Source organism: Corylus avellana, chromosome 1, assembly GCF_965113065.1.
Source record: "Corylus avellana chromosome 1, dhCorAvel1.hap1.2, whole genome shotgun sequence".
In the NCBI taxonomy this organism is placed as follows: Eukaryota; Viridiplantae; Streptophyta; class Magnoliopsida; order Fagales; family Betulaceae; genus Corylus; species Corylus avellana.
In genome coordinates this window covers 11,837,670-11,858,660 of record NC_142490.1, presented here as the reverse complement: position 1 = coordinate 11,858,660, position 20,991 = coordinate 11,837,670, and the positions used below count along the sequence as shown (strand labels likewise).

Here is a 20,991-nt window from a genome sequence, read left to right as displayed (position 1 = left end):
TTTTCTTGGTTAATTGATCTTATATTTTTACCATGGGCTTATTATATTGGGACCTTATTAAATTGAGGCATTTTTTAAATTATTTACTTATCATGATTAGAGGCCTTAAGTTTTTATTAAAAAAAAATGGGCCTTAAATTACAAAAAAAATAATAATAAATTATTAAAAAAAAAAATTTTGGGCAATTTTTTTTTTTTTTGGGGGGCCTTATTAATCCAGAGACCCTAGGCAAGCACCTCACTTGCCTAGTGATATAGCCGGCCCTGTCTAAGGACATATATCAGTTTAATGGAGAGGACAATTAAAAGGAAAACCTTTTTTTTTTTTTTTGGTATATCAGAGATGCGGTGTCCACGTGAAAGTCAAAGGCCATCATGTTTTCTTCCTCAATTGCATGTAAACGACAAAAATCTTTCTATTATGCCAAACTAATGTATTCCCTTGTCCACACAAAATTAGCAGCCACTTAAGCAAGTAAAGTTCAAATTGAATGCAGAATTGTCTTCTTGGTTATGTTGCAGGCATTAAACTTTGAGTCGTAAAACTTCAAAACAAGTTATTGTTGTTGAGAATTTTCACCACTCCAGGCTGCTACTGCTACATCCACAGGTATAAGAGGAAACAGATCCACTTGTTACTTCTGAGTTCATCTCTTTATATCTTCTTCCTCTTGGTTACATATACAGATAGATATACAAAGATACTGAAGCTGTATAGTCGAGAGAGAAGACATGGCAATCAAAGAGGATGTAGAGAATTGCGTGCAGGAAGAGATGAGACAGCCACTTATGCAGGATCAGAAGAATCTAGCTGATGGACAAGGAGGATCATCTCAGGGAAGCAACAAAGGGCATCCCTGGATGGTTTACTTCAGCACATTTGTTGCAGTTTGTGGTTCTTATTCATTTGGGTCCTGCGTAAGTGCTCTTTCTGCTAAAGAGAATTGATGGAGAAGATGGATAAATGTTCTGTTTTCCACTGTTGTGTAACTCTCTTTGGTTTCCAGGCAGGTTATTCATCACCTACTCAGAGTGCTATCAGGGAAGACCTCAGTCTATCTTTAGCAGAGGTATGCTAGTGAATATATCACTTATTCCAGTAATATAAGTTTGGTGCCTCAAGCTTATCTTTCAAAATATAAAACAACTAGGATGATCTGGATGACAGAACATGTCATCCTTATGAAAATTTCTTGATTTCTTTCTGGGAAATTTAGAGAATTTTTTTCTTAATTCAATGTTATTTCCAATGCTGGCTAACCAAGTCTTTGGACTCTTGACTGTCAAATTGTTTTGCCTTACTCAATTGGTGAATCCAGCATTCTGGCAAACCAAGTCTGATTGTCAAATTGTTTCTTTGCCTTACTCAATGTGTGTGTATGAATACAGTATTCAGTCTTTGGCTCCATATTGACCTTTGGTGCTATGATTGGTGCAATAACAAGTGGGCCGATCGCTGATTTTATTGGTCGGAAAGGGGTAAGCAAGCAAATGGCGGTCATGGTGATTTTATTGGGATCATGACTACTTAATGAAAACCTTCAGAACTAATTTCTTCGATGTTTTGTTGGATGTCACCATATAACTACATGTCTATTTGTGGAATGAATGCAGGCAATGAGAATGTCTGCTGCTGTCTGTGTTGCAGGGTGGCTGTGCATTTACTTTGCTGAGGTTTCCATCTTTTACTCTTTGATGTCATTTGTGATTTTTAACCACAAAGCAATCAATCCACCAGAAACTTTACCTGATATTCTTTTCTACATGTTGAGTATTACAAAAGGGGGCTGTAGCTTTGGACATTGGAAGGCTGGCTACAGGATATGCAATGGGAGTCTTTTCCTATGTGGTGCATATCTTTTTTCTCTTCCTTGTAATTTAATAAATGCTATTTGATATAAAAATTTACACCTCAAAATTTGGTGATATACCCTATTATGAATTCTTCAATGCATGTATTAACAACTTCGACACCATGCATGATAAGGTACCCGTTTTCATAGCTGAAATTGCTCCCAAGAACCTTCGAGGAGCACTGACAACTATAAATCAGGTAAATATTTACACAAGGACCAATTGGAGAAACACCTTACTTATTTCAAGCTCTGAGGCTAGAAACATATTTTCTTAATTATGAAACTGCAAAAACTCAATGCAAATCTTACTTACTTCAAGCTCTGATGCTGTCTTCTTAATACACAGTTCATGATCTGTGCTGGAGTGTCTGTTGCCTTCATTATTGGGACAGTGTTAACATGGAGGGTTTTAGCATTAACTGGTGAAATTTCTTTACTCAGCCACACTCTGTATTTGACTGTATAAAGAAAAGTGAGATCCAATAATGACAGAGAGCTCACTTGTGGGGTACTTGCAGGACTCGTCCCATGTGGCATTCTAGTTTTGGGTCTCTTTCTCATGCCAGAGTCTCCCAGATGGCTGGTAAGAATACTGATGAAACAAATTCATATATGTTGATGCACGCATGTACTTATACATACAAACGAACCCATTGATAATTTTATAATGATAAAATTAGCAAGAATGCACATGTAGAATTCACCCCATTATAAACATAGGCCAAGAAGGGGAATCAAAAAGGGTTTGAAGCTGCACTTCAGAAACTTCGTGGCAAGGATGTGGACATATCTGAGGAGGCAGACGAAATCCAGGTTCTAATTTCCTATCTCTGAACTATATATTCCAATCCACAATGACAATATGTTAGAGCATTTCACAATATGACATAGCTAGTTAAAAGAGATATCGTGTCACTGCTTGACAGGATTATATCGCAACTCTTGAACTGCTCCCAAAACCCAAACTCATAGAATTGTTTCAAAAAAGATATTCGCGCTCAGTGATTGTAAGTGCTTCTCTCCCTACACATATTCCACGTACTGAATTTTCCCTCTTTGCTTTGCAATCAATTCCCTCTGAAAGGAACCATTACCTAAACTAGTTGTCTCTTGATTCTTTACTCACTGATGACCAGATAGGGGTTGGGTTGATGGTATGCCAGCAACTTGGAGGAATCAACGGAATCTGCTTTTACACTGGAACCATTTTTGAGACAGCAGGTATGGAGACATCCACAAAAATTATCTTTACCCAACAAGGAGGAAAAGATAAATGCTACGTGTACTCATACTTCCAAATGCATACTTTCTACGTGTGGCAGTGAAACTTACCATTAAATTTTGGATAAATTACTATTAAATTTTGAATTCAATGGTAATTTTTACTGTCATTTCAAAGTGGGAGTAAGAGTGTGTGTAGCATTTCTAGGAGGCAAAAGGCCTGTTACAAGCCTCGACTTTGACAAAAATGAGAAAGAGAAGTTGGGCTTATTGACACCATTCTCTTTGACCAGATAGAAGTATATTCTTAACCAGATTTAGCTCTCTATACCTTCAACAGACCTTTCCCATCTTTCGAAGAGAAAATTAAAATGAACAATGGAACAGCTTTAATCAGATATTTGAAATGTAACTCAGATCTAAATCGCAATCTAATTATTGTGTCTGCAATACCTCAGGATTTTCTTCCAGTATTGGAACTATAACCTATGCATGTATTCAGGTTATTAATTCTCAGTCACATTTCCAGTTCCATGCGAATCTCCAATATCTCTTGCTAACATAAACATCTTGAGATGATTCTCTTCTGCAGGTTGTGGTTACTGGCATGGGAGCTTTTGTCATAGATAGAGCTGGAAGGAAGCCACTATTATTGGCAAGTCTTTGTGCAGAACATCATTAGCTTATAATTTGCTCATATGAATTTTCATTAATTTATTGAGGTTTTGTACTTCTGTTTCTGTTTCACTTTAGGTTTCAGGAACAGGGTTGGTCCTAGGTTGTGCACTAGCAGCCATTGCATTTTATATGAAGGTAATTGTGAAGCTGTCAACCGTAAAAGTTTCCTCTGGATTCCCATAATATTACTGTGTAAAGAAAGATTGTTTTGTGAACCAGGTTAATGAATTGGCCCTCCAGGCAGTCCCTGCACTCGCTGTAACTGGCATACTGGTAAGATCAACTGCTTCTGTAAATTACTTTATCCACTCAGATTGGTCTCAGTAAACATGACTTCTCTATTCTTTCCCTTGTGTTGTCTAACAATTATTCTTTGATGTCAGCTGTACATAGCATCCTTTTCAGTAGGAATGGGTGCAGTCCCTTGGGTTGTGATGTCTGAGGTAATTAGAACCAGCAAGATTTTCATTCTTAACTATGATCGGATCATGCCACATTTTGTGAATGCACGTGTGAATATTGAGTCCCACATTGAGGAAAAATAAACAAAGTGAACACTTAATTTACATAAGTAAACTCAAACTCGTTCGTTTAAGCTTTTGAGTTGGAGTGGTACCCAAACAAATATACATGTATATTAATGTGCTTCTTGTACGTGTGACACTCTTTGAATTTGTTTGTAAATGACTGATACACGAGAAGTTAGGTCAATTTGGAAGATACTCACATGTAAGGAAAAGATTTGCTACGAGTAAAAATATGAGTGTTGAGTTTCATATTGAAGAAAAATAAACAAAGTGACCTCTTAATATACATACAAAGTGAATGCTTAATATATATAAGTGGATCCAAACCCATTAATGGTCTGTTTGAGTGTGCGTAGTACACATTTGGTAAAAAAATTGAAAGCCCTTTTAAGTGTCCAAAATGGCCAAAAAACACTTTTGGCAAAAGTTTAAAAATAAAACTTTTGCCGAAAACCCTTTTTTAACTTAAAAGCTCTATTTCTCAAACGCAATCCCAAACATGCTCTAAATTAAACTTTTAAGTTGAAGTGGTATTCAAACATGTATATTAACGTACTTTTTTAGTGGACTCAGCAGTTGATTCTCTCCCTCACACAACTAATCTGAAAAATGCCTTCTGCTGCAGATATTCCCTATCAATATCAAAGGACGGGCTGGAAGCCTCGCTACACTTGTCAACTGGATTGGTGCATGGCTATGTTCCTACACTTTCAACTTCCTTATGACCTGGAGCACTTACGGTAAAGCTTTTCCATTTCAGCAAGAAAGTTCACTAACTCAGCAACATAAATTTTTAATATTGAAAGTATATCCTAAAGTTAGATATGGCAATATAGAAATCATTCTTAGTGTCCGTTTGGTGTAGCGGTTTGAAAAAATAACGATTTCTGAACACTGTAAACGGAAATGTGATCTTTAAGTATCTGGTAAAATCGAGGTTCGGCCTAAAAAGAATTTGACACTATACTCTTTTGAACTGGGGTTTTGAGCATGATCTCAGTAAATACTAAATTTCTTGTGTCTCTGGCTTCCAGGTACCTTCATTCTTTATGGTGCAATCAATGCACTGGCTATATTGTTTGTGGTCTTAGTGGTACCTGAAACAAAGGGGAGAACTCTGGAAGAAATCCAAGCAGCCATTAACACATGAAGAACTGGATTGAAGGGGGGAACAGAAAAGAAAAAACAAAGACACAAAAACCATCCTTTCTGGGAAATTTTTGATTTGGGATGTCCTGGAAGATTTTTATTTTAAAATTTTTGTTTCCTTGATTTTTGGTATTCTTAGGGTTTCTAATTAAATTAGAGTAGTCATATTATTCAACTAGGATCTGTTTAGAAATAAGTTTACTAGGTAATTAAGTTTTATGCAGCCCATAAATTGGCTCCATTACCGTAAAGCCAAAAAAATCTTTCAGTTTTATCAATAAAAATTCCAGAATTTTCCTTGTGCATTAAGGTACCATTAGGGTTTAGCTGTGCACTTGTCCTTCCTCCGCTCTCTCGCTGTATCAAATTTTGTTTGAAATTTTGACATGGGTCCATTGGATATCTCAAGAGAATTCTTCAAAACCACAAAGAATTTTGTGATGCTGTTTTTAGAATGTAAGAAACAAATATTAATTGTTTCTTTGAAGATAAAAGTGGATATTTATTGATATATTAATGCAAGAAATTGTGCATTATAGGAATTGTCATAATTATCAAGCCAACCCAAAGGAATAAAAATGAAATGAAAAAAGACAGAAAATAAAGAGATGTAGTAATGTAAAGGCATACTCAATTGCCAACTAAAAACACAAGAAAGGAAAGCAACATACCTGGCCATCAACACAAGAAGTTAAAGAGCTATTCTTAAAGGAATGAATAATATCAAATATTTACTCTGTTTGATTTGTTATGATTCAAAAAGACAATAAATGCTTAATTTATTTTGTGACATGTTACTGAAATCAAATTCTTACAAAAACCACATTCAATTTTTTTAATTTTTATGAGTGCTTTATTGTTTTATTGTTTGGACCCGGCTTCTATGCGGTTATGCAAACTACCGCATATCTGCGGTAGTTTGCTTGGATGGCTGAGATTTATCGAGGGGGTTTTACCCAAAAGACTAACGGCATACTCCATACAGAAGGAGAAAAAAAAAAAAAAAACCTTACGGTGGCTAACCCATGGAACTTCTGTATTAGTTACGATAATTACAAAAATGCCCACATCTTTTTCAATATTTTATGCGTGAATATTACTTTGGTTTTGATATTTAAAGGGTTTAAAAGGGGATTTTAAGTAAGAGATCGCTTTGATCGATAGACAAGTAAGCAGCATGCAGGGCTTCCAGTAATTGTAATAGTTGTTAGGATTCCTTGAAAGATGTTGAACGAATATGGTGAAAATGAGAAGACGAGAAGCCATTCGATGAGAATTTGATACCTATTGGCGGGGGCGCCGCTAATGCTGTAGGAGTTGTGGCAGATCCAGACAAGAGCGGCACTAGGAAGGAAGCTAAGGCGTTCTTGGCCGTTGTCGCTGCTACTGGCAATTGAGCTATGGAGAGACTCAAGCTCGCTGAAGAATTTGTAGCAAATATACATAGAGTGAGAGTGAGAGAGAGAAGTCTGTTTTGGGTGTAAAAAAAAAAAAAGAAAAAGGAAAAGACAAGTCTGTTTTGGATGGTTCATGGACGAAATTGACGGAATTTTTTTTGTTCGTCAAATTGTTTGGAGTATGCCGTTAGTTTTTGGTTTAAAACCCCCTTGATAAATCTGGACCATCCAAGCAAACTACCGCAGATATGCGGTAGTTTGCAGGACCGCATAGAAGCCAAGTCCTTATTGTTTTATCTTCTGATTATGAGAATTAATTTTCTACCTAGTTGAGTTAATTATGTCTTAGGAATATGCAATAAAATGCTAGGCTGATTCTTTAAACCTTAGTATTTCCCATTAATTTTCTCCAATTTCACTTTTATTAATTTAGTTTAGTTAATTTAATTTTGGTTTGCCTTTCACCATGCTCCACTTTTAAGTGGAAAACAAAAACCCACTCTTTATTTTTTTTACCACGATAATAGAAATTTTACGCTAGTGTTTACAATTCCTTGTGAATTGACCTCCCACTTACCAAGAATTTATTAATTGCCATAGCCTGCACTTGAGTTTGCACTCTTTTTGGCGCAGCAGATAAATAGATCGTTTTGTCAATTTTTCTATCAAATTTGGGTATTTTCATCATTAGGAGAACATTATCATTTGAGTTGTAGTTTGAGCAGGTACATGGATTTTCCCCTAATAAATTTAATAATCTAACACCATCAAGACTATTCCAAATTACAACTAGATTGCTTTATGTCGACTCCATGACAGGAAAATCCTGATGAACTCTGATGTTGAATTTACAATCAGCTTATTCAAATCGTCTCACTCACTCATTTTACATCATCTTCTTAACCATCCAAAGATAGAGTCACAAGAATACATCTTTCAAGGAAGTCAACAATTTGGCGATTTCTTATAATCTTGGGCGGCTTATATTGACTCGCCGGAGTTCCATTCTCAATGGCTAACCGTAATAATCCATCGAAGCTGCCAGGCTTTACAATGGACACTGCCAAAGGCCCTATTTCACCTCTTTTCCTCTGCACCATGTAAATGCCTCCTAAGCTATCTTCAATGGAGGAACCACACCTCTTTAGAATTACAGCTGAATCCTCAAACTTTTCCTCCTGCAGAAGCATACATCCCTCTCTAACTTCTATATAAATCTTCAACTCCTTTGGGCTCAATGTTAAGTCCAAGAAACTTGCAAACTCTGTAATCTCTGCTTCCATGGCATTCCTTAGCACAATTTGGAAACTTTCCATTGCAGACATCAAATCCTTCTCAGTTACTATCTCGGAAGCGTTTTTAGGAGCTCTCATCACAAACTCCACTTGTGGAGATGAATTATAGAAACCAACGACTCTCACAATATCACCTAGCCGGTATCGATAAAATCCTCTATAAGTAGTCACAACCACTTCATACATCTTCCCTACCTCTACACCAGAAATGTCCACTGTTTCTTCACCAACAACATTTGTCTCATGATCCAAACCAAATGGAAGAAACTCAAAGTATGCTGCAGTCGGAAGCAAAACGAATCGGGTCGTCTCTGGAGGCTGCATGATATCCAAGTTGATACCCACACAGCACTCTGAAGCAAAGTAGTCTCCACCCAGCACAGGTACTTCCCCTGCATAATGCTTAAGCTTAGGATAATACTGCTTCATGCTCCCTGTGATAACACACCTAATGTACCGCACATTAGGCCACAATTTACACACTATTCCACCCCAATTCTTCTCCTCACAAATTGACCGAATTCTAGTTGACAGTTCTGGTTGAGGCCCGCCAAGAACTTCAGCAACAGAATCTCTCATTACAATATCAGAAATCTCTGAACTCAGAACCCCACATTCAAGATCATCGCATAGCTGCTTCCACTTGGACTCTAAAAGACCAAACACTTTGATCAAGCCTATTGCATACGGGACTCGAATAGCATCAATAAAATCAGAGTTCCTAAGGCCACAAAGAAGGTGGCAGTACATCTGGTGCTCCACATTTGATCCAAGAATGACTTCCCGGGGACTAGAAGAAGCTTGAAACTGAGACCAATTCGAGCTACTGTTCTGCAAAGGAAATGAAGAAGCAGCCATAACCTTAAAACCACCTTTGGTAGTCGTAATATTATCGGCGTACAGAAACCATAGGATCTTATTCAGTGAGGTCCTAGGAGGAAATAACCTATATGAAAATTCACATTCACTTGTTATATAAATCTATATAGAAACCCTAAATCCTATATAAAAAGTAAAAACTATATTGAACGAGCACATTTAGTAATAAGATACAACGAACTTTAACAAGTTACCTTTGAAGAATAGCGTTGCTGCCCTTATGAGCTATGAAAGAGGCAGCTTTTGAGAGCTTTGAATCAAAGTAAGGGATCAGTTTGGGCTTCATGGTAGTTGCCCCTGAGCTGTTATCCAAAAGTTACAATTATCAGAATACCACCCAATATTAGTGATCAATTACAAACCTTCCAATTAAGTTCTTCATTGGATCAAATTTAAAATCAACATCATAGCAAGTCTCAGTAGTTTCAAAATTTGATGTGAAATATGGCCTTCAGAAAATCCAAATCACCCAAAAAAGATAAATACAAAACGGCATCAAAATTAAATTTTTAGGTCATAATGTTTAACAAGGATCAATAAATCGAATTTCCCAGAAAAATTATCAGATGAATCAAAGATATGGAAAAAATAAAAATAAAAATCGTCGAGTTTAGGGAATCAAACTCGATGACTGTCTGAGGGGACGAGAACGGAGCACCTGTAGAAGAAACAGAGCAGAGGATCAACGGAGAGGAGAGGCTGATCATGGTCAACGAGACCGTTAGCCATGGAGTTGATATTGTCAACGTAGTCATCGTAGGAAGACAACGGCACGGCGCGACGGAAGGTGGCTGCGTCGACCGGCGCATTGAAGCCTTGTAGGTAGGGCCGAAGATAGCGTACGGCGCCCTGGCGTTCGAGGATGGACCGGAGAGTCTCGTGCTGGTGACGCGTGGCGTCGCCCGTGGGACCCTCCAGCATCTTCATGATCTCCTCGTCTGTCATCTCCTCGGGGTGCGTTGGACAAAATCGTCCGCTCACGGGCGCAGGTTAGCAAGCGGCGCGTGGCTCGCCGTTAACGCGGGGAAATCGGAGTTGTTCTTTTAGTATACGAAAATGGGATCTCACATAAATTGCCCCTAGCTTGGTGAAAGTGTTTGTAGTTTTAGGCGGTCATTTTGGTAATTGCACATTTGCACTCCTGTTCATGTCTGTCGTTAAAGTCCGCACACAGGTTTTGGCGGTGGGAGACTTAGCTCAATCAAAATATTATTTCAACGACGAATAATTTTTCCCATTATTTTCAATGATAAAGTCACCTCTGTTCTGTAGCACCCGAATAGCTCCGTACAATGTCGATATACAAAGAAAAGAAAATACCTCATACTTCTTCATTCTGCTCGATAAACATTTTTCAGAGAATTCTTTCTTACAAGTATCTCCGACGAGGCTCCGATATGATCCATCATTGATGGAGTTAAAGGGTACTTTTGGTATCTAAAAATGTCAGAGAAAGAATGGAGAGAGAATTATGGGGTCCTTGCTGGCACATTGAGTGGAGGAAAGTTTACAGTATCGTGGACCTATGAGCATTGGAATTTTTCTTTTCGGTTCATAGAGACAGAGCTGGGCCTACTCCCATGGGCTACAGAGACAGGCAGATCATGATATGCGAGAATTACAACAATGGCCCAAAGTTTTGTGAGAAACAACCTCCTCACTTAAGAGAGAAATATTTGCTTCAATTCTCAATGTGTAATTGTGTTTAATTTAATAAATGAATAGTTTATTAAATTTGACTTGAACTTGGTTCATTTAATAAATGAATCAAGTTTGAATACTAATACTGGTTCCATTATTAGACGAGCCGAAATCGCATAGATTTGACTCGACTCAACAACAATGGCTTGTAAACAAAATCCATATAAATTCAACTCGATTCATTCAAACTCATTTATGTACATGTGCATGTTAATATGGTAATATAGATGTATGATAGGACCTCAACCTTTCCTAAGCCTTTGAGATTGAGGTAAAACACACTATGGTAGAATCAGTCAAGGCCTGAGAGGCAATAATTTGTTTACCTTGCGGCTCGAGCTTGACTCTTTCGGTTTCTTGGAGTTGAACTCAAGCCGAGTTAAAAGTCGGCTAATTTTAGACAAGCCAAGTTCGAACAACTTTTTGAATCTCGAGCTAGTTCGAACAAGTAATACTCGACTAGATTGAAGCCCTATTTGGAATTAACAAAGTGAATGATTTTCTTCTGTTAACGAGGCCATATTTTACTAATTTTTTTGTCTTGCTATTAATTTTGAGTGCACTCTAAGCATATATCCTTGAAAGGGTTCCCCCCAACACACACAAAAAGTCAAAGAGAGGGGGGGAGAAGTTACATTAACAAATCTAAACCATTATTAAACAAATCAAATTAACTGAGATTAGCATGAAATTAACTTGCAAAGATGACATCCATTAACGTAAAAGAGTGGCCGCCTGCAGAGCAGACGTAAGCGCCTAGTAAATATTATAAAATGTCATCTCTATCCTTGTATTGTATCTACCAAAACGAGTAAAAACAGTGTTAAATGATTTACAATTCATAGCAGAAGAAAGTGTTCCTCAAAAACTGAGAAAAAAACAAAAAGAATTTAACTGTTTCTCTCTGTCAGTGTGTTCTTCTTCCATATACCTTTCGATGGAGAAGTTTTTGTTGTTATCTTTACAACTTGCTGCTTTGGTTGTCGCCTCTTTCTAGTGACATGTTCTTCAGCTGTGGTGATTACTTTCACGACATCAACTTTCACTATGTGATGATCAGAAGTCCCTTTGGATGAAAAGACTGAATATGATCCAGGAACAAACTTGTAAGGTGAATTTGGGGATACCAATACATAGTCCACCCGAGTTCCGTACTTGCATGTTCCCTGCACACCTGCATATCAAATGCATTCAGAATGTTTTGTAATACGACTGCCATACAACTAAGATAAAACCAAATGACTAATTTTCACTGTCACGTTATTCTAGTCGTATACATAAATAGCATTTCTCTAAAAATTTAGACAAAAGGGGCAAAGAGGCAGGTGATAGATTTTGTATTACTTTGGCCTTTGGCAATCATGACTACTGATTCGCATTCTCCTGCAAAGTCCTTGCCATCTGTATATTGTTTGCTCTTCAAAAATCTCATCACTTCCACCTTTGGTGTTGGCTTTCCCATCTCTTCATAGTACTGCAACACATAAATCCATTGATCAGATGAATGTAATATATATATATATATAGTATCAGTGGGGTTTTTCCAATTTACATTTACAATGTCAGTCCATCTTTCTTGTGAGTAATCTGTTTCATCAAGAGAATTGAGACCTCCAGCTAAAATGTGAGGTTCATCACTAGACTGAATCATTGCATTTATCTGCTTCATCCTCCAGTTCTCATCAAGATGATCAAGGTGGGTGCAGTTGAAGTTCACTTCCCCCATGTGGGGTACATCAATGGTGGCCTTTAGAACATTCCTGTCTCCAGAAAACACAAAAAGGGAGTCACACAATGTAATTTTTCCTGTTTATTGTTGTTGTTTGTTCAATTCTCTTTTAGATACTCTTTTCTTTCTTTCTTTGTTGTGGTTGATGTTATTATTATTAATTTTATTGTATATTGGGGATCTCAAGAATCAAGAACAAGGCCATGCCACTGCCAACTGCCAACAGAAAGAAGATTAAAGGGTCTCCAAATATTATTTCTGTTTTTAGCAGAAGTAAAAACTGATGAATGACACCTTCCAAAAAATAGACTAAATTTATGACATTGATTACGAATTCCATATAGTGAAGACAAATTTCTTTCTTTCTGTATTAATGCTTTTACCAAATAATAAGAAATAAATAAATAAAAATCCTTCATGAATGCTACATTTTAAAGGAATAAGAGGATGAGTCGCCCTCGTACTTCTCAATCATGCTAATAATTTAATAGCATAGCAAACCTACATTGCAGTTTTACCAATGCACATCTTACCTAACCTGGATATTTTATTATTGTAACTGTGATACTGGAACAATCGAAACAACCCAGATGATAATATAGAAAAACTGATAAATATCGAAAATTTCTATCCTGCATCACTTCATACAGCTGTAACTGGGATTCGGACAGAACCACCAATGTGTCAGATCTGTCTACATACATTAAAGATCAATCATCATTAACAAACCACAGCCTCAATGATTCTTCTTCTTCTTCTTATGAACATTATAATGGCATAATTTTCAGAAATAAATACCTTTGTAAGATAAACTTTTTGACTCTGAAAAGTTACCAAAACAGTTTTGGAGTTATTTCATGAGGAAAAAGTTCAGAATAATTGGTAGCTTTAAATTTTTTTAAAAAAGTACTAATCTTGTCAAGTTTTCTTGCAAAGGTTGGGACCATGGGAATGAGCACTTAAATGAAGAACATTTTAATTAAATGCACCGCTTTAATTTGTTAGGAATAAAAGGCAGCATCATTAATTTTCATATTGGACAGATTGCAATCAATGCTATGGGAAAACAGAGAGAGAAACAAAAAAAAAAACGGAGGAAACCTGATTAAAATTCCAAAATGGATTCAATGAGATAGGGAAAGAAACTAAATATTCACCTGAAATCAGAATCATCATAGATCTTCTGAACTTTCCACCGCTTAATCGGCCACCGCGACAAGATGGCGTTGCCGTACTCCGGCGCCCAGCTCTCAGCAAACACATAATTCATCCCCAAAGCATCAGCCAAATCAGAGAGAGGCTTCATGGCCTTCTCTTCCTCCGCCTTCACATCTTGCAGAGCCAATATATCAGCATCCAACTCTCTCAGCACTTCAAGCACAGTCCTACGACTCCTATACCCCTCACCATCCCTACCATTTACCGTACTTGCAAAGAAGCTCGCAGTGGATCTCAATGGAGCTTTTCCTCTCAAAATTCTAGTTGTTGTACTAGCTGAAGCGGCGGCAGCAGCAGCAGAAGAGGAACCCTCCCTTTCGTCAAAGCTCAATTGTCTACTCCTCAATAAAGAAATCTCGTTATCAGGCAAATTTATCGACACCCGTAACTTTGATTTCTCAAACTTTTGTTGCTTCGAAAGATTGTCCGTACCATTCATGGAAATGGTACTGGGATGCAAGGGAGATTGCTTTAAAATACTTTTCGGACGATCATTTGCAGACTTTGTTCGTAATTTTATGTCCATAGACCGCACAGCCTTCAATATATCTCCATTTTCGTTGCCAAAACTCGCCGTCTTCTCGGCCTCCGGAACTGCAGATGCCATGGAGAACAGGGCAGCATTGAAAGTCGCTATCCGTATCGGTTTCTCTGTCTTTAGATCACCCAAATCCCCATTCGGGTGAACCACAGCCGACCCATTAAGGCTCGGTTCGTTTTTCGCATCAAACTGAGCTTTGGAGTTAGTTTTCCCGAACCGTTTGACGAGAATTTTGGGCTTAGAGTGGTGGCGAATGGGCCAGCGGAGGCGGTAGCAGAGGCGGCGGAGGTTCTTGTTGAGAAGTTTGAGCATATTTTGGAGTAATGAGGTTGGAAGAGAATGGATTGTAGGGCTTGTTAGAGCATGAGAAATGGGCGGAGACGAAAGTTGCAGTCTTGTAGAGTTGTCTTCAACTACTCTGCCTCTCCTCTGTTTTTGTTCATGTGTAGCCTGTAGGTGAATAAGAAATATTGATTTCTGAATTCTGACTGTTACGGATATAATTTGATCGTGAAAATTAATTTTTAATTTAATTTTTTTTAAAGGTATATATTATTAATTGTTTTATTTATAAATTTTAATCATATTATCAAATTATAACGGTTTAATAACTAGGGTTATTTTAGTGAATTTAAGCTTTTGGTTTCCTTAGAGGGCATGGAGAGAAAGAAAGAAATCTTCCAGGAAATGGGTTGGTGACACTTGGCAGTCAAATATGGGTTGAATATAAGGTTGAATCTGTGTGAGAGACAGAGGGAGGTCCTCCTCGGCTCCTCCTATGGCCAACTGCTCCCAGATAGATAAATGGTTTTTGCGTGGGTCCTTCTAGGGTTTTTTTTTTAAAAAAAAAAAATTTAATTAGAAAAAAAAAAGGAAAGGAAAAAGAAAAGAAAAATAATTAAGAACAAGAGAAGACTCCAACAACTACAAGTCACGCAAGTAGTATTCTTGTTTGGAAAGCCACGTCACCCGAAACACGGCGTATCCAACTCCCATGCAAGTATTGTGGAGCCCACGCTGTTTTTCTTTTTCATAAATAAATTAAATTAAGGGTTAAATACTTCATATTCTCGTAGGGTTTGTCAATTTTTTTTTTTTTTTTTTTCTGGAGTTTCACTTTTATCACAGGACCCCCCTGGGGTTTTGATAAAGGACCAAGTTAGTCCATCTGTTAGTTGACCATTAGGACTGACACGTGAACCAATCAGATGTTGACACGTGACACATATTTAATTTTTTTTTTAATTTAAAAAAATTTTATTTATTTTTTTAAAAAATAAAAATAAAAAATAAAAGAAAAAAGAAAAGGAAAAAACTTGGGGGTGGCTCTTATGGTAAGAGCCACCCCCAAGTTTTTTCCTTTTCTTTTTTCTTTTTTTTTTAAAAAAAAATATATTTTTTTAAAAAAAATTTAAAAAAAAATTAAATATGTGCCACATGTCAACATCTGATTGGTCCACGTGTTAGTCCTAATGGTCAACTAACGAATGGATTAACTTGGTCCTTTATCAAAACCTCAGGGGGTCCTGTGATAAAAGTGAAACCCCATGAAAAAAAAAATAAAGTTGACAAACTCTAAGGGGTATGAAGTATTTAACCCTTAAATTAAATTAAATAAAAAGATGGAGAGGGAATTTTCCCTCATGAGGGTGTGGTGGTGGGCTCCTCATCATCTCATATTGATGGGCCCAACAGATCTCTCAAAAATGGGTGTATATTACCTGTAATGTCTTTTCTTATAATATTAGTGTAAAGTTTTAGATTATCGATTGATGATGACCCACACGTCATTCAGATTTTTCTCTATTTTTTTTTTTTGTTAAAATATTAAAATTTTTTTTTTATTAATTTAAAAAAATTGACGTAAATGACATAATATCACATGGACATTAGCTTACTTATAACTTACTTTTTCATTTTAGTTAAATATTTCATGTGTTGTTGGAGGTTTGTGCCAAAATGTGAAGAAAAATATTAAAATATTAATTAAATGAAAAACTACATTTACTCTGTCTAGTTATCACTCTGTTTGCAATATCCTCCACAACCTACCATTTAGGTTGCAATGTCTCATATCCGTGCTCGAAATGACAACAATACCTTAAGATAGAATAATTAAAAAATGAAAAGGCAAAAAATTCTTAACTTTATTGGTTTTTTTTTTTTTTTTTTTCATTTCTCCCCCCCTAAATTTATGCATTTTCCCATTTTGATTTTTTAAAAAAATTTTCAATTTTTTCGAATATATATTTTCTATCTTAAAGTATTTTTATCATTTTGGGCGTGCAAGGTAAACATCGCAATTCCAATGGTAGATCGGAGAGAACATTGTAAAAAATTAAACGTTGTGTGCATTGCAAAAATGATGGTAATTAGAGGGAGTAAACGTAGTTTTTGCTTAATTTAATAAATAAGATTCACTCTTTCTGATCGTCCTAATTTTTTGTTTTTTTAGAGAAGTGATTTAATAAAATCTTTCTTTTATTGGAAAGATATTATACAATACTACTTGTGAGTAAAAAACACTAGTGAAAAAAACTATTTTGCAAAATGGATCTAATTAGTAGGCTAAGAAAAAGGTAAGATCATAACTTCATAAGCCTTTTCAAATTCATAGTATTGGATATGAGAAATGCTAAACTTACAAAAAAAAAATTTTTACAAAATGATTAGAAATGAGATAAATTTAAATTTTGATAAACTCAATCATATTGTGCCACGTCACTTTGTAAAAGTTTATTTTGCAAGCGTAGCATTTCTCGTTGGATATGGAAAGTTTCAATTTAGGGCTAGGGGAGAAGCTTGGGATTTTATTTTTAAAGTCTTTTCAAATTTGAATTTGAAAATGATTGGATAGAACCGGATTCTTTTTTGTTGTCCTGTGAAACAAAATAACTAATCTCTCTCTCTCTCTCTCTCTCTTGGTTAAGAAGATTAATGATTAAATTAGACTATATACAGGAACAAATTTCCATTCTAAATAATGTTTTAATTAAATTTAGATATGTTTCAACACGTATAGTAAAGAAAAATGAGATAAATGTATTTTTGCTCCCTGTGGTTTGGAGTTTTGACAAATAGTTCAATGAATTTTAAAAAGTGATTGTTCTCAAATGGTAGCTCTTTCGGTTGGAGATCGAGCCTCATAAAGCGAAAATCACTAGTTTGAATCGTTCTCCCCACTTTCTCTCTCCTTATGTGAACGTGTCAAAAAAAAAAAAAAAAAAAAAGTAATTGCCAATAGAAAAAGTTGATAAAATTCATTAATATGCTAAATGGGGGCGGTTGAATCACCACACGGGCCTCGGGTGGCTTGGCCACCACTTTTGAGCATATATATAGGGGTGGCTTGTGCTCATTGGAGTGGTTCGGCCACCCCTAATAGTCATGGCGTGCATGGAGGGAGGGATTGGCATAGGCCATAGCTCCCCCTCAATTCTTAAGAATAAAAAATTTTTAAGGTAAAAAAAATATTATAAGGTATTGGCCCCTAGCTGCAAAATTTGTTGGCCCTTAGCCCTTGCCCATAATAATTTCTAGCTCCGTCCCTAAAGCCACCTAATTTTTTTTTTCTTATCATAGAGAGTGATTAATCACTTTTTAAAATTCAATGAACTATTTGTCAAAACTCCAAACTACAGGGACTAAGAATGCATTTATCTAAAAATTAAAATAAAAAAAATAAAAACTTAACTTTTTCTACAAAGAATGATGTGAGATTTTTTTTTTTTTTTTTTTTTTTTGGATAAACAAATGTTTACTACATGATTGAACCCATTTTTAGCCCTACATGAATGAATTATCGTTGGTTGATCTTGATGCTGACCAAGTATTATGAGGAAGCAAAGAAGAAAAATTGAAGGCATTATCATGTTTTTATTTTTATTTTTTATATATTCTAATTGAATGACATTATCAATGTTTTGTTGTTTGGCTATTAAAATCTCCCGTGGACTTTTGCTGTGGGGTGATGCACCAATCTCATCAATTTTGTTTCTCTACCAAAATCCTACTTTGTTTTTTTAATTCAAAGTGGGGAAGGAGATACCAAAATCCTACTGAATACATTTATAAAATCCTTTTATATTATCTTAATGCATAAAGTATGCTTAATTTCTTAATGAAATTAATTCAAAGTATAATGAAACTATTTCTTGAACTCGTGTTCAATTGCGTATCACGTTGTGAATTTGCATACTATTGATTAAATATGTTGCTAACAATAGTGACGAGCCATGATTCAGCAATAGTTGAACTACTCAATATAAAATTCAAAATTTGTTTTTTTTTTTTGTAAATTACTTATTAGCCAAGGCTCTTTCGTTATTTGCCAAGAATAATGGATAAAAGTTGTGGCCGATAAGCTTTCTCAACAAAACAACATAAACGGCTCTTTTTTTTTACTTTTCTTTTAGTGTTCGCACGAAGGGAGAAAAATGAAAAAGAAAAATTCGAACTAGTAACTTATACTTTATGAAGCGTAATCTTTAGCCGAATAAATTACCAATTAAGGACACATAAATGACTTATTAAACGCCCTCTAAAAGTCATTAGTGACAACTTTTGAACTATAAAAATTATCGCTAAAGAACAAAATTCTTGTAGTGATTATATGGGTGAGAGGTCATGAATACTATTTTCACCACAACTAGGAAAAGAATTACCAATAAAAAAAAAAAAGCCAAAGGTAAATAAAGAAACTTCAAATAACCTTTGATACCCCTGCAATTGAAACCCAAAAGGGGTATTTGAGTAGTTTCACTGCCATGCCCCCAACTTGATTGCTTTTAGGCTGTACAGAAGATAGCCAGACATAAAAAAGTTGACAATGTATTATATAATACAGAGTAGGTAAATAAATATTTGTTATTTATGGGTAATTAAAAATGTGGGTCTAGCTGGATTTGATGGTTGAAGAGAGATGCCAAATAATCGTAGCAAAATGACAACTTTTCCCGCTTGCATGTTGTCCCCGCATTTGAACAAATCCTTGGGTGTTTCCTGATCATAATCTTACTTGTAAGAATCTCTATAAAACACTCCTTGATGATGAAAGACACAGACAGAGAGAGAGAGAGAGAGAGGGGAAAAGTGTGATGGAACATGCAACTTTATAAAAGTTTTGGAGTCTTCATAATGGAAATTAATGAGGGTCCATTTTTTTTTTTGTCCAAAAAAAATATTTTTAAAGATATTATTTTTGAAAATATTTTTTAGCGTTTGGTTCGTACAACAATAAAAAAGGCCATTGAGTTTTGACGACAGTCTTACGGACTCCGACGATTTGAAAAGTGAAACTTCAAATTTAAAACGTGGTTTACAGTTTTAAGAAAAGAAAACATTTAATGAAAATTAAGTAAGCTTTTTGGGTAAAAAAAAAAAAAATAGTAAACTTTTTTGGTCAAATTGAAAATGTTTTCGGTTACCTATTACTTTTTAAAAAATACAAATAATATTTTTTTAAATTATTTTACGCTGAAACAAACATAAAATTCAATATGAGCATCAAAACGTTCAACTGGATAATTGATTATTTTCCTTAAAAGCTATTCAATTATCTCAAGGAATCCCATTTCTTGGCCCAGCTACGTTGTAGTTGAACATTAAAAAACAACCGGCATGTATTTTTTTCCTCAGCAAATACATCAGCACAAACAACACACCGGAAACAAAAGAAAACAAACAAAAGAAACAAAACAAAGTAAAGGTGGGGGATGGGGGAATTATAGGGCTTGAGTTTGACGTACAAGGACCACGCCAATTGAAAAGGAGAAGAAATGGGAATGGCTGTCACTGATTATAGTGGAGGCGGTCTACAGGAAAATAGCCAGCATTCATGATCATAACCAAATCTTACCCATTTCATGACCACATGCAACTTTTACGGTGCAAGTGCAAGCCAGTTTTCCAATCATATTTATGGGATTCATAAAGAAGCATAATTTATAGGATGATAATTCTCTCGAATTCAAATGAAATGAATAGTATCAATTTTATGATCAGGATTTAAAGTTTATGCATTTAACGGTGTATATGATTTTACATTATTTAAGTTTTTTAAAACGCATGTTAACATTGACTTCATATTTACTGTTAAATTTACGAACTTTAAATCTAGACTATGAAATAGATATTATCCATTTCATTTTAAATTGAGATGATCATATCCTATTCGTAATTCACATATCCGGTCGCTTAATATTCGTCTAATTATTAGAGCAAGCTATCTAATGTCTTGTTTGCCAAATCTCCATTTTCGGTCCATAATATATTAGGCAAGACATAATTCATTGCGGCCGTAATGTGTTGGAAACTTGCAGCGCTTAAGTGACTGCAAAATATTGTGCGGATGTTCTGGTATTCACCGATGATAATTTGGACAAATGTAGCTTCGAGCTCTTGGTTCCATTAGGTGGCCATAGGATCTCTTATTTTGTCCAACATAATAATAAATATATGTTTAAAAATTTAATTCATTTTTCAGAAAAAATAAGTTTAAAAAATAATTTATTTTATCTTACTTTGTTTGTAACATTTAAAAATGTATCGAAATTAACATAGGAAAGCTAGCGACAAAATAAGGGAGGTGATAAGAATATTTGTAACGCCTCCAAATTTAGCTTTGACGAGCGCCCCTACACAAAAAAAAAAAAAAAACAAACAAACAAACATTTAGTGACATGGTCATTTGGGGCGCTTGCACAGTGTCAAACGCCCCCAATAATTAATATATTCCATTTAATATGCTTTTTAATTATGTTTTAATTTTTTTTTTACCTATTTAAAAAACCTGATAACAA

The 20,991-nt window shown here is 35.5% G+C and overlaps 3 protein-coding genes across 3 annotated transcripts; 1 reads left to right on the top strand and 2 right to left on the bottom strand.

Annotated features, from left to right (window-relative positions):
- The first annotated feature begins 442 nt into the window (after positions 1–442).
- Positions 443–5,736, top strand: LOC132171252 (Major facilitator superfamily protein). The gene is made up of 19 exons (XM_059582522.2): positions 443–610; positions 688–918; positions 1,008–1,070; positions 1,390–1,479; positions 1,615–1,674; positions 1,784–1,849; positions 1,988–2,053; positions 2,203–2,278; positions 2,375–2,439; positions 2,577–2,669; positions 2,783–2,863; positions 2,993–3,077; positions 3,536–3,579; positions 3,670–3,732; positions 3,831–3,890; positions 3,975–4,028; positions 4,139–4,198; positions 4,908–5,022; positions 5,317–5,736. The coding sequence occupies exons 2-19, from the start codon at positions 733–735 to the stop codon at positions 5,430–5,432; spliced, it is 1,443 nt and encodes a 480-aa protein (XP_059438505.2). The 5' UTR covers positions 443–610; positions 688–732; the 3' UTR covers positions 5,433–5,736.
- Positions 5,737–7,533: 1,797 nt separating this feature from the next.
- Positions 7,534–10,352, bottom strand: LOC132171205 (putative indole-3-acetic acid-amido synthetase GH3.6). Its single transcript, XM_059582463.2, has 3 exons — positions 9,661–10,352; positions 9,197–9,304; positions 7,534–9,069 (listed from the first exon to the last, which is right to left on the bottom strand). Exons 1-3 carry the CDS (start codon positions 9,945–9,947, stop codon positions 7,728–7,730), a joined length of 1,737 nt encoding a protein of 578 aa, XP_059438446.2. The 5' UTR covers positions 9,948–10,352; the 3' UTR covers positions 7,534–7,727.
- A 1,111-nt stretch (positions 10,353–11,463) lies between these two features.
- LOC132172345 (DNAse I-like superfamily protein) lies at positions 11,464–14,634 on the bottom strand. Its single transcript, XM_059583828.2, has 4 exons — positions 13,590–14,634; positions 12,256–12,463; positions 12,048–12,177; positions 11,464–11,877 (listed from the first exon to the last, which is right to left on the bottom strand). Exons 1-4 carry the CDS (start codon positions 14,501–14,503, stop codon positions 11,594–11,596), a joined length of 1,536 nt encoding a protein of 511 aa, XP_059439811.2. The 5' UTR covers positions 14,504–14,634; the 3' UTR covers positions 11,464–11,593.
- Between the last annotated feature and the right edge of the window lie 6,357 nt (positions 14,635–20,991).

Bases quoted from the DNA above. Each gene is read 5' to 3' on its own strand.
- LOC132171252 (XM_059582522.2), top strand. From the start codon at position 733: ATGGCAATCAAAGAGGATGTAGAGAATTGCGTGCAGGAAGAGATGAGA. The intron at 1,675-1,783 runs GTTTCCATCTTT...GTATTACAAAAG, and splicing joins TGTGCATTTACTTTGCTGAG to GGGGCTGTAGCTTTGGACAT. The intron at 2,440-2,576 runs GTAAGAATACTG...TTATAAACATAG, and splicing joins CAGAGTCTCCCAGATGGCTG to GCCAAGAAGGGGAATCAAAA.
- LOC132171205 (XM_059582463.2), bottom strand. From the start codon at position 9,947: ATGACAGACGAGGAGATCATGAAGATGCTGGAGGGTCCCACGGGCGAC. The intron at 9,305-9,660 runs GTGCTCCGTTCT...TTTGGATAACAG, and splicing joins CTGCTCTGTTTCTTCTACAG to CTCAGGGGCAACTACCATGA. The intron at 9,070-9,196 runs GTAACTTGTTAA...ATTTTCATATAG, and splicing joins AGCAACGCTATTCTTCAAAG to GTTATTTCCTCCTAGGACCT.
- LOC132172345 (XM_059583828.2), bottom strand. From the start codon at position 14,503: ATGCTCAAACTTCTCAACAAGAACCTCCGCCGCCTCTGCTACCGCCTC. The intron at 12,464-13,589 runs GTGAATATTTAG...TTCTGGAGACAG, and splicing joins TATGATGATTCTGATTTCAG to GAATGTTCTAAAGGCCACCA. The intron at 12,178-12,255 runs GTAAATTGGAAA...TATGTGTTGCAG, and splicing joins GATGGACTGACATTGTAAAT to TACTATGAAGAGATGGGAAA.